We start from the raw sequence: 12,608 nt of genomic DNA, 5'->3' as shown, positions 1-12,608 counted from the left end.
CATGTTTTGTTCCTGCGTTTATGAGTGTGGATATGAAAGAAGAACAGCTAAAAAGGTTCCAGGTCGAAAACGACATAACAGGAGTGTGTGAATTAGAAAGACTGGAGGGCAAACAGAGGACACACACAAACACACCATCACTGTGTGAAAAGTGTCGCTACCTGTCTCTCTTTGGGGTGTGGCTCTGTCCGTTTTGCAGGCTGTGCAGTGGGATGTGAGCGCTGGCAGCTTTGGGGAAGGCTGAGGTAGAGTTGGTGCTCAAGTCCAGGCCCTCGGCCTGTTTCAGGGCCTCCTCGCTGCTCTGCACGCCTGACACCTCCTTCCACAGCTGCTGGAGGTCTGACGGACACATCGCTGCAGGGAAGGAAAACACTTGGCACTTAGCAGAGGGACTTTCTCAACTGTGATCAAATTCGCACGTTGGGTGTAAATAGGCTCAAAGGATATTAAAATTATTGTAGGTAATCCTGGAAAAGCAGGCTTCACTTTAAAAAATCATATGATTCGAAAATCATCCCACATTGATCTGAATGAAATGCTCGGTCATATTTATTACAGAACTGTAAGGGCCAGGGGCACCAGCTTTATTTATTGTATTTCTGATAACAATATAAAGTGATGTTAACAGGATTTCAAAAAATGGTATAAAAAAATACAAACCCTACCTTAAAGGGAATTAATTAAGGCAAAAATAATAAGGGTAATAATAAGTTGGTCGAAGAATATCTACAATATCACGTGCAGTGTCACAAACACAGGCTTGCAGTAAATAAACTTACTTTTCTAAACCAAATAAAATATATGCAACTATTACAGTCTTCTGGGAGTGGTTAAAAAAGGAAAAATGGAAAATGAAAAAAACTAAAACAGATGGGAGGTTAATTTCTGCGTGTTATTGTTATAATTATCTTCCCAGATATCCATGACTTCTCAGCAATTTCCTCATCTCTGCTGGCAATTGCTACTGTCCACCAACACCACCGCTGCTGTCACTACCACTATTTGTTTAAAGAGGGTTGTTGCACACTTTGTGCTCCTTCTAGTCACAGCTCGGTTACTTCTGCTCTAATTTCACAGTGAGAGAGACGCTGAAAAATGCCACGGTCTACTCCAATGGATCTTACCACGCACACACACACGCACACATCTGCACATACACACACAAAGACCTCGCAGCAATCCAAATATTATGTCTGCTTTGTCTGCATTCTTCTGGGGTCCCGCCAAAACAAAAGCTCCCACTCTGGAGGAATGAGGTGGTGTGTGTGTGTGTGTGTGTGTGTTATCCAAGAAATCCGACCGATCCGTGGACACGCCCAGAGAGAGTGAAAGTGTAAAGTAGTAACAGGGATTGTAAGATAAAGTGTTTCCTCTTCTGACTTATCAGTCTGGCTCATATCACATGCATCCACTAAAAAAACTTTGGAAAAATAAGGGAGTCTGGGTTTTGGGAAAAGTCAGCAGTTTACAGATAAGTGCAAAGCAAGCAAAGTTAAGGAGTGAGCAGCTGAGAGCGGAACAGATTTGTAAACAAAAAAATCTAGATTTTTGCACATTCAGGTGAAAATGTGCTCTCCCAATTTCCTGCAGCTTTCGTTGACAGATAGAAAACATTTGAGAAGATGAGAGAGCTCTTTCCAGCAGTTACGGACTCACACATTTCAAATGTGGAAACCCAGAGTCTCACATTTATGTTGGACATATGAGATATGTTGAAAAGGAGCCGTTAGTTACCCAGAAGGTGGATCTAATTCAAATCTAGTGGATTTTTTATGTATGAATAAAAACCTGCTGAAATAGTAACTCACAATTTAATTCTCATTCAAATCTGTTAAGTTCTCTATCGGTTGTATTTGTTAACATTGATAAAAGAAGGCTTTGAAATGTATAGCTACTTCATTCTGTAAGAGTACTGAACAAAAAGCATATCAGGTCCCCTCATGTCGCCCCCACCACCCCCACCACCCCCACCTAACCCACCGGACACAACAGCCCTTTGAGGCGGGGCCGCAGTGTGCGTTTGTGTGTGTGTGTGCATGTGTGTTTCGGTGTGAGTGTTTATTAATGTGTGTTTGTGTGTTTGTGTGGCATGGCTGGCCAGAGGAATGCTCTGGCTCACGCCTGGCTGAGCCGTCACAATGGAGCGGCTCTATCACACTGCAGGGAAATTCCACTCTGATATGGAGGGAGAGAGAGAAAGAGAAGGAGATGCCAAAGCCAAATGTTTGCAACTGTCTGGAAAAATTTACACTCTTCTCTCCAAAACTGTGGCCTAGTATTCGATTTGTTTTCACTCCTTTATTTTCACTCTTCACTCTGTAAACTAATATTTCCACTTACAACACACACACACGCACACACGCACACACACACACACACACACATACACACGAACAAACACACACTTGAGTTTCAGTGTACTTTTTGGCATTGTCTTAGGGTTACATTTATTTGATTGAATATATTTTTGTTTTGTCACATTAAGATTTCAAAAAGAATATGGGAGTGTGTGCATGTTACTAAGAGGGAGAGAGAGAGAGAGAAAGAGAGAGAGAGAGATCAGATCAGAGAACAGACTTACAGACAGAGGGAAGGAAACTGGTCTGTTTGGTCAACTCAGTCAGCGCTTTACCAATGTTACGGCCACTTTAGAACCCCTTAAGCATTCTCTGTGTGAGATAAATTGTGTGTGTGTGTGTGTGTGTATTTGTGTATTTCTGTGTGTTGGACACTTCTGTGTGCAGACTAAAGTGGACACAGACACACACACATGCTCACTAAGGGCGGGCCAGTCAACAGTCAACATTAATCGTTGTTAAACTGTGCTGACAAACTGAAGAAACTGTTGGAGAAGTTACACACAGGAACAAAAAAAAAATCCAGTGGGCACAGTAATGGCAAAACGATGATGTCCTTGTGTCTGGCTTATCTCAATTACACACACACACATGAAAACACACCAGCACAGGCACATGCTAACCACCGAGCAGGGGGGCTTAGTGGCATATTTTACCTATTATCCAAATGAGTACCTTCCACAAACCCACCAATCAGGTTTCTTTTTATCTTTTATAGGCTGATTAACTTAACAGGCTTCACATGCGCCACTTGGTGCAGGCCCATGTGTGTGGTGTTGTGACAATGTGTGCAATGTTATGTGTTGCATGTGTGTACCTTGCTGCAGAGACTGCATGGCAGCGGTGGGCTGCATTGGGACCAGTCCTTGTCTCTGGAGGTTGAGGATGTGCTGCTGTTGAAGCTGCTGCATCTGGATCAGCTGCTGCTGGAAGGCCAACTGCTTATTGCCTAACTGCTGTTCGCCAGGGGACAGAAAGACAGACAGAAGGAAAAGTTATTTAAAAGTTAGTGAGTAAATCTGTTTCTGGTCATTGCTGTAGTGATACTGTCAATGAGTTGCATTAATATCTAGAATTTAAATGATTTATATCCAATGTCAAAGAAATATCTCTCTATCACGTATTTTGAGTTTCATTTGTTAAAAAAAAAAAACACTTTAAAACCGAAGACATTAACCAAAATGCGATTCAGTTTAAATAGGGGAGATACATCAAAAGATAAAAAAAGAGCCGAGAACCCAACAGTAAGACATCGAATAAATAAAAATAAAAAACATTAAATAAGATAAATCCACAAACATTTTCTAAGAGCCAGGCAAGTTTTAAAAGTGTTTGTGTATTTTTTCCTGTTTGTGTTAAGATGCTTGACTTAAACTAGGAAGATAAGTGAGTAACTTTGTGACACACAACCATTTAAATCTTTTTTGATAGGACAGAATCTAAAGAGTATATTTTTTAGGAATAGATTGGAATATTTTTACATGTAGCAAAGAAAAGCTAACCTACACATTTTTTTAAAATTATTTTGAAGCATTTGTTAAAATTTGGCAGCCAGTCTTGGACATGGTTTGACAATCCCCCCTCCTAAAAAGCAAAGCGAGAATTCCGAGAGGTGAAAATTAGTCCCGTAATAAAACAATGACGACCCTGAATGCAAGCAGGATGGAGGGGGAATGGGAGCAAAGGGAGCAAAGGGAGGGTGGGAGAGACTACATGCCGTGTGGCGATAATGTTGGTGTGTGTTACAGTGATAAATGTCCCCTTTCCTGCACTCTCAGTCTGGGGCAGACCTGGCCTTTGCCGCACCGTTTGAAGTACCCCCTGACCAACCCCTGGGAGAGATGGACTTTATCTCTTCCAGATAACTAGAGGAGAAGAAAAATAAATAAATAGAACTTGAGGGAACTGCTCATTGTGTGTGTGTGTGTGTGTGAAAGAAAGTGGCAGCCTGGAACTCTTTGAACAGAGAGGAACTCACAGGAAGGGCAGATAGGTCACTTCCTTTCAGACTTAGTGCCTGGGGAGAAGAAGTGTGATGGCAGCATGTTTGTGTTTGTGTTTGTGTGTGTGTGCGTGCATGCGTGTGGGGGGGGGCTAATGGGGAGGAGAGGGGTAAGGACAACTAGAGGAATATTTGTTCCCCTTACAATGGTTTGATTGAATTTGGTTTTAGCTTTAGGTGAATTAAAATATGTTACTTCTTGTACTATTTGTTGGGAATCTGACTTCAATTGTAATTGTAATTTAAATCTGGACTACATAAGAAGTGCTCAAATTGAGAAAATATGATGGGGTAGACATTATTGGACCTTAGACAACAAAACAGTGTAAGTCCGGATTTCTATTCATATGAATCACAGTCGATCACTGTTCCTGTCAGAGACATGGGGTTTTCACATACTGCATTTTCCATTCACTTTATGATATCCTCCAAAGAGGTTAAGGATTTGTCTGTGTTTGTTTGTTTGTTTGGATAACACAAAAGCTATGGTAAACTGATTTCCATGAAGTTTTGTGTTGGGTTAGGGCAAGACCAAGGCACCGCTGTGTAAAATTTGGCCCAGATCCAAATAAAAATCCAGATCTAGTGACTTTAGATGTGGTTTCAGAGGGTGACTGTTATGGTATGTATTCTCCTGTGTGCCATTCTAGTTCAACAGTGTGAAGGTTGAGAAGATCAGTGTCTGTTGCATTGTAACTACAGTATAATTAGGAAACATGCACCGCTCTGGCTTTGCCACAGTTAAGTGGTGTAGTGGTCGAGTGCAGTTCGCTGGAGGGAACAGCCAAATCCTCATTTGATGCAGTAAATGGTTTATCATGATCAGAGCTTTCTAAATGAACTGAGCCTCTTTTTCCTCCTCTCTTTCCAGCCGTCTTTTCTACTTGTCCGTCTATTTTATTTCTACCACTCCCCCATCTGTCTCTCATTCCCTCCAGAGATATGACCATGGTTCTTTAAAGCACACATTGTGTGTGTGTGTGTGTGTGTATGTGTGTGTGTGTGCCTGTGTTCTGTTTACATTAGCTGTGGCTGAGTGGCCAAAGCTAGCGCAGTAACAGGCTGTCAATGTGATTTATGAGCACATCACACACTGTCTGAGCCTGCCAGTCACACAGACGCGCACACACACGCACACAGACACACACGCACACACACACACACATACACACACACACACACACACTATAGATGGACACTGACAGACACACATACACATGCACACATCTCTTGTGATGGTCAGAGTCACTTCATTAAGCTGACTCCTGACCAGTCCCAAATGCATCGGCGACTCACACACACAAACACGGACTCAACACACACATACATACACTATTGCTTTCAGTTCATCACTTCCATTCAGACAAGAAAGTGGAGAGGAATTGCAGAAAAGAGGGGAAAGGGTAAAAAGTCACGGGCACTCATGCACAAACTCAAAACAGCAAAGGAGAGGTTTTCAGTTTGACTCTCCCTCCTTCCTCTACTGTCTCCTCTGTCAACTTCTCTCCTCTTCTTTGAGTTTGTTAAAGGTTTGCTAGAAGGTGGTTAAACCTACATGTTTTAAATTGGATTAATTTACGTCTTCGAATACAACAAGATTATCTCATCTATTTGGAGGCTTAGGAACAGCTCAAGCCTAACATTGAAAACCACCCTCTCCTCCTCTACAGTCTATAAGGACACCTGAGAGTTGAGAGTCGACTAAAAAGGTGTGAGTGATGGCTCGCAGCGACTGAGAAACACTGACTGATGGAAATGGCCTTAGTCATATCAGCTGCATGCAGCTCTGTAGGGAGGCATATTCCCCCAAGTGTGTGTGTGTTTGTGCAGTGAACCATCGCACATCAAGCCTCTCCCTCTCTGCATGTATGTGTAGCTGTGTGACCGATGTTTGCACTTGTCTAGTTGTTACAGGACAACAAACCTGAAAACTGGGACAGCGAAGGAGCGCAAGGGAGAAAAAAAATGGGGGGAAAGCGATTCAGACACCCTCTCAACATGCGAGTCAACCACAACTGGTTTGCTGTGGTCACGGTTGAGTTGTCTGACCGCTGTCGGTGAGGGGCTTGTGGGGTAGGGTGGTGGGGGAGTCTGCCTACTGGGAGAGATGGGGGGTGAAAGAGAGGAGGAGGAACAGGGGGAATCTAGGATGTGTCTCCTCATGCGTTTATCAGCATTGTCTCGGGAGGTTTATCGCCTTCAAGTCGGTCCTCTGTGTGTGTTCAGCAATTTTTGGTGAATGAGGATTCGAAGAGTACAGGCACGCACATGTACACCCCCCCCCCCACACACACACACACACACTCATACACACAGGTTATGACAGTAATCTTGTCTGATCGATTGAAATCCTCTTTGTTGTGCCACGTTGTGATCCTAGTTGATCCTCTGTTATCCTACTGTACCACAGCTGTGGTTAAAACCCGGTGTTCATGCATATTAGTGTGTGTGTGTGTGTGTGTGTGTGTGTGTGTGTATTAGAGAGAGAAAGTGAGAGCAAAGGAGGCTCCTAGTGCTGGCGGGGTTAATTGACAATTAAAAGAGTGGCAAACCCCTCCTACAGAGAGATTTCACCTCGGGCTTAGAGCTGAAGGCATGCTAATGAACACCCCGGCAGGGAAGTGAGTGTTGGGCTTAGAGCGCAACTTTCTTAAAATGGTGGAAATCCATATCGATTGATCCTTGTTTTTAGACAAGCTTGTACACAAAACAATAAAGTAGAGAATAGGGCTGAGTGATATGACCAAATAGGATTTAAAGATAAAAATGTGGATATCAGTCAAAATCAATTACCACTATTATATGTAAATTTATATATATTTTTAAGTTTAAATGCTGATTTTTTTTGCTCTTGAGTGAATGTTGTGGTTTTGAACCGTTCTTCATAAGCAGAGAATGTGAAACATCAATGATGTGTTATACCTCCCCACATTGTCTGCACAATGCAGAAGTATAACCTCCTCCAAGGATGGAGCATGTTTACATCCGTGTTTGTTTGTTCAGAGGAAATGCAAAACTTCTCAACTTATTTAAAAAAATTGTTTAGAGTGGTGAGGCATGAGCAGAGGAAGAACCGATTCAATTTAGTTTCTTTTGTTTTGTTAATATTTTCCTTCATAATTCATGGTTTTTAAGGGAACAAATCGGGAATGTTTATGGCAATGATAGTTATGAGTGTGTACAATTTGGTGCAGATCCAAATAAAGAATCCGGATGCATTGAATTTAAATGGGGTTTCATAAGGGGACTGTTGGGCCTTGGCAGAGGCAGTTTCTAGTTGTCAGTGTTTTATCGTCAGGCTCTAGTAGAAAACAGGAGAATGAGAGCAGAGAAAGAGAGAATGGGGAGAGCCCACATGTTCCACATCCTATACATTAGATGTGGATGTCATCCTTCTGCCGGCTCCTATGTCAACCACTTTCACTGGGTTTGAGGGCACTCGTGCACTTGGGGAGTGTACTCGAGCTGAGTGAGTGTGTTGGTGAAGTTCACCTCTTTCGCTGCTTGTTTCCCAGCATGCTGCTGCTGCTGCTGTTGCTGCTGCTGCTGCTGCTGATGCTGCTGATGCTGCTGCTGCTGAGTCAGAAGCTGGATATGCAACTGCTCCTGCTGCTTTTTGTAGTACTCCTGTAACTGGAGACAGACACAGAGAAGGTGGAGGCAGGGGGTGAGGGTGGGAAGGAGAAAGACAAGGAGCGTGGTGGTGGGTTAGAGAGAAGTATGAAGCGAGTGAGTCACTTTGTATCAACCTCAACGATATCTCCTTGTCCCAACAGACACCATAACTTGAAAAAGGAGTCTCGAGGAATGCAGTCGCACTGCTTTCCTCTGGCTTTTGGTGAAGGCTGCAGTTTATTGTTGTGGCAGTGTGTGTGGTTTCTTGCCAAACCGCAAGCAACAAGCAAACACAGACCGCTCAAATGCAGCCGAAGAATATTATGAAGCTATTATGGAGTGTTGGGTTAGTGTTGTAAGGTGATTATGTTTAACAAAGCTACTGCGTGACGCTATTCACAAACTGCAGGGTAGAACGATCCAACTGTGGCACAATGCACGACACGAATTACACCTGCATCACGCCAATTAAAGAGGAGCTTACATAACCAGAAAATATGGAAAATAGAGCTGGTGCTCTTGACACACACAAACACACACACAAATCTGCATGACTGAACAAGACCAGTCTAAGCCTATGGGGAATATGCCCGGGGCGATAGTACTCTGTGAATACTTTAGGTTCACTCTTGATTCATTTACTGTGCTGCTGTCACAAAACACCTGCTGGGACTGTGTGTGTGTGTGTGTGTGTGTGTGTGTGTGTGTGTGTGTGTGTGTGTGTGTGTGTGTGTGTGTGTGTGTGTGTGTGTGTGTACACACGTCTACACTGTATGGCTGAGGGTTTTGAGTCTGTCAATCTTAAATGGGTTGTTTCTATACCATGTGCAGTTAAAGGATTGGCCCCAGGTAAGGTATGATTATTATATGTTATATTCATAGGCTGTCACCACAGTAACAGTTATATGGACTCTGAGGAAAGGGAGTTTTTCTTTGTTTTTCCGACACTCCTGTGTGTTTTTCACCTTAAGCATTTTCTTGTCTGCAAAAGTCATCCAGACTTTCTTCTGGTATTAACTTGACTACAACGCCAAATGCCATAAATTAAAAGTACAGAATTTAGCATTTCAGTCAGGTTTTTTAATGGAAACACACATAACACTTACACACACATGCACACACACACATGCTCCTCTGACTGGCCACAGTTTCTCTGTTTTTGTTTGAGTTCATTAATTTTTCCAGGAAGCTCCATTAAGATTCTAATCTTGCTGAGAGGAGAGCAAGGCGGGCAGGAAATCTCACACTGACCACAGTGTTTGCGTGTGTGCACGGCTGCACGCTGGCGGTGGTTATATCTGGAGAACGGCTCACACAGGTGTCTGTCTGCAGTTTGTCTTTGTTTCATGCTGCATCAAATGTTCAAAGAGGCTTCTCGGCGGAGAATGACTTCACAGTGCAGCAGTTGCTTCAGTCTCTCATCTGTCTGACCCGGCAGTGAGCAGACTGCACTCGGCTGCCTGCACACATCCTCACCACGCACCCTGTGGAATGTAATGGTCCCACTCTTTTTTCTTTTCTCTTTTTGTGCAAAATTTATTTACATTTTCAGTTGCAATATTATCCAAGGCATAGCTTCAACTGAGTATAATTTACTGTGGTGTTGTAGTATGATGTTCCCTCTTGTCTTTAATTTATTTTAAAAGCAGGACTCATTCCTTCTGGCTGCTCTTTCTTTTCCATCTGTCTTTACTTTCTTTTTATCGCTCCTTAGGCAGAGTTAATCTCTCTTTTCCGCGTCACTAGCCCTGATCGCCTCCTCATCACACAGACAAATGAAAGCGTGTACTCGTACTCACACACCCACACACACACACACTCACACACACTTGGCTGGAGAGTGGTGAGTTGAGGGAATAATTAAGTGATAATTAAGGTCTTTTTAATGATTTGATTCAGTGGCTCTGTGCATTAAGAGCATGTGTAAGGGAAGCACTCACCTCTCCACCCTATTACCATGACCTTGACTCTAGTGAACACACCAAAGAAAGAAAGGCGGAGCAGCTGCGGCATAAATAAAGGTTGGGGGAGACTTAAAGGTTAAAACACGTGCACACAAACACACTTTCAACACACCCGCAGACTGGCCACGCAAACACAACTTTCTGTGCAGCAGTGGTCCGTAAAACCTTACACACTCTTACACAATGCTGTATTGCCATGGGGATATGAAATTTAATGCTCCAGTGAGTGATATGTTGGTTGATTGTTCTGTGTGTGTGTGTGTGTGTGTGTCTGTGGGTAAAAGTGCCTGATTTGCAGATATACACTAAGAGCAAGTCCATACTGTGGTTAATTAAGTGGGAGAGCAATGTTAAACTCAGTGGTTTTAATAGCGGGAGTGTGTGTGTGTGTACGTGCATGTGAGTGTGCATGTGCATTATCAACACCCCCCTCTCTTTTTTCCTCGTTACAGGAAAAAGGGGCTGGTGAAGAGGTTCTTAACCGTCTGCATGTCTTGTTTCCAGAAAGCCAGCACATTTCCCATTTCCATTATGATACATGTTGTCAGATCTTACCACTGCAATTTATATTCGCCTAAAGCTACGTCTCCTTATTAAATCTATCTTCTCTGGCCTTGCCTTGCGTGTGCATGTGTGTGTGTTCTCTAGTCATCTCCTGTGCCACAATTACTCCACTAGCCCCACTCTGTTAATAGTTCTCTTTACAGCCTTTATAGGGGTTGTGCTTGTGTGTGTTTCCCTTGTGTAGGTAGAAGGTCACGGGTTGGTGTGGCTGATTATTTGTTAGATGTCTTGTAGATGAAGAGTGTTTATTGTTTTTTTGTCGACATGGCAACACCTCTATCACCTGCTGGGCATGAACATACACTCCTGAATCACTATGATTCACTAAAGTTGATGCTAAATTTGTGCATGTGTTTGTGTGTATACAAGTGTGTGCCTGCAGACAGGGGCACTCACACTCTCTCCTAGCAACAATGCTAAATAGGAGGCCCTCGAAATGACAATGTGTGTACAAGTGGCTACGGGGATGTGCATTTATCTTCAAAGATCTGCAAGCATTGAAAAAGACACAATCACGCCCAGTGTGTGTCAGCACCTACTAAAAGAGACACATCCGAACACGCCGGCCCGGGACTAGGTCCAACCAAGTGTGTGTGTGTGTGTGTGTGTGTTTGTATGTTACCTGCTGTAGCATCAAAGCCTGCTGTTGCTGCAGCAGAGCCTGGAGCTGGGGGGGAGACAAGATCTGTTGCATCTGCTGAGGGGTGATCATCTGCGGACTCATCATAGCCATGGAGACGGGCAACTGAGGACATCACAGAGACAAAACACACATTTTAATTACTTTACACATTCAGATTCAGATTAGCATGGAAAAGTTGAGCACAAGTCAATCAGTAGGCTAGGCTTTGTGTGAAAAGGCCCGGCCAACACGCTGAGCTTTCGGCATGACTGTGCCTGCAACTGAACACTCATCTCAAAACAAACAACCAGAATGGAGCTTGTACAGTGTGCTGGTATGTGCAGGTTACGTTAGAGAGGTGTGCTGTCTCAAATTATCTGTTGTCACTCACTACTGAGAAAAGCTGTCAACTTCAAACGCAGATAAACACTCGGACAGATACTGTTGACGACTTCCTGCACAAGGCTGGCATTGTGCACGTAAAGAGAAAGACAATTTCTGTGACAACAGGCAGCGATGAAAAGACAGATAAGCAAACCCCTCTACAAAATATAAAATCTTATCTGCTTCCATAAACACACGATTAAGACTCCCACCGATTTTCTTTCCACACAGTCAAGCCTGGCTAAGAAGAAAGGAACAACAAAGTGGCTATCAGATAAGATGTCTATCTCCTGAGATACGGCTACAGGCAGGCAAAGACAGAGAGAGAGTCGGAGGGAGAGTCGGAGAGAGAGAAGACCGGGAGAGAAATGTGGTGATTCTTGCAGATGTGTTGTGCAAGCGCTCTTGATGCACATGCATTGTACACAGAGATGGGCTGAGATGCTAATCTGATTACAAACATTGAAAAGCTGCAGACAAACAAGAATCAAAAACTGAGATGCTCATGCGCGTGCATAAATGTGGACACGATATATGAAAGACTGCACAGAAAATCCTGCTGACAACGTCATTTTAAATTATCAAGCAAATTAATGTTTGAGAAAACAATAAGAGGGATGAGGAGACAATGTGAGATATTTAGGGAGAGAGGTTGACTGATATTAAGCCTGTGAGCCCATTTTGTTTACAAGCTCAGGGATGACAATCTCTTCATTAACTGCCTACACATCAATAAACTAAACTACCTAGAGCCTTTTTAACACAAAACCTCCCTGTCTGTTCAGAAGTGATGGCTGTTTCACTGAGGGTGAGTTACGGCCTCAGAAATTGGTCGTTTATCTATATTCACACAGCCACTCACAGTCCTGGTCAAACTGTGTGTGAGGGGATCAGGTGAGGAGTGGGATGGGGACAGAGCAAGGGAGGGGACGAACTGAAAAGATCTGATTTGATTTTGTTAACAACATTTAAATAAATACTATCTAACACCTTCTTTGCCACCAGACCAGTGTCTCCTCCTTCTGCCTCATTCCTCTGTGTCTCTTTTTTCGCTTATGTGTGTGTCCGTCAGTGACCAGAGACTCTTTTATCAATCCACA

At 43.3% G+C, this 12,608-nt stretch overlaps 1 protein-coding gene across 1 annotated transcript in view; it reads right to left on the bottom strand.

The window, feature by feature from the left end:
* foxp4 (forkhead box P4) overlaps window positions 1-12,608 on the bottom strand; it is a 55,414-nt gene that overhangs the window by 16,932 nt on the left and 25,874 nt on the right. Inside the window, exons 3-7 of the mRNA XM_061069246.1 lie at window positions 11,125-11,247; window positions 7,922-7,992; window positions 7,852-7,891; window positions 3,175-3,313; window positions 162-354 (exon numbers count right to left, since the gene is read on the bottom strand). Of these exons, the coding sequence (XP_060925229.1) occupies window positions 162-354; window positions 3,175-3,313; window positions 7,852-7,891; window positions 7,922-7,992; window positions 11,125-11,247 (566 nt within the window). The remainder of the gene's footprint in view (window positions 1-161; window positions 355-3,174; window positions 3,314-7,851; window positions 7,892-7,921; window positions 7,993-11,124; window positions 11,248-12,608) is intronic.

Source organism: Limanda limanda, chromosome 4 (genome assembly GCF_963576545.1).
Source record: "Limanda limanda chromosome 4, fLimLim1.1, whole genome shotgun sequence".
In the NCBI taxonomy this organism is placed as follows: Eukaryota; Metazoa; Chordata; class Actinopteri; order Pleuronectiformes; family Pleuronectidae; genus Limanda; species Limanda limanda.
The sequence above is the reverse complement of the archived record's forward strand: the minus strand, read 5'-3'. Positions and strand labels throughout refer to the sequence as shown.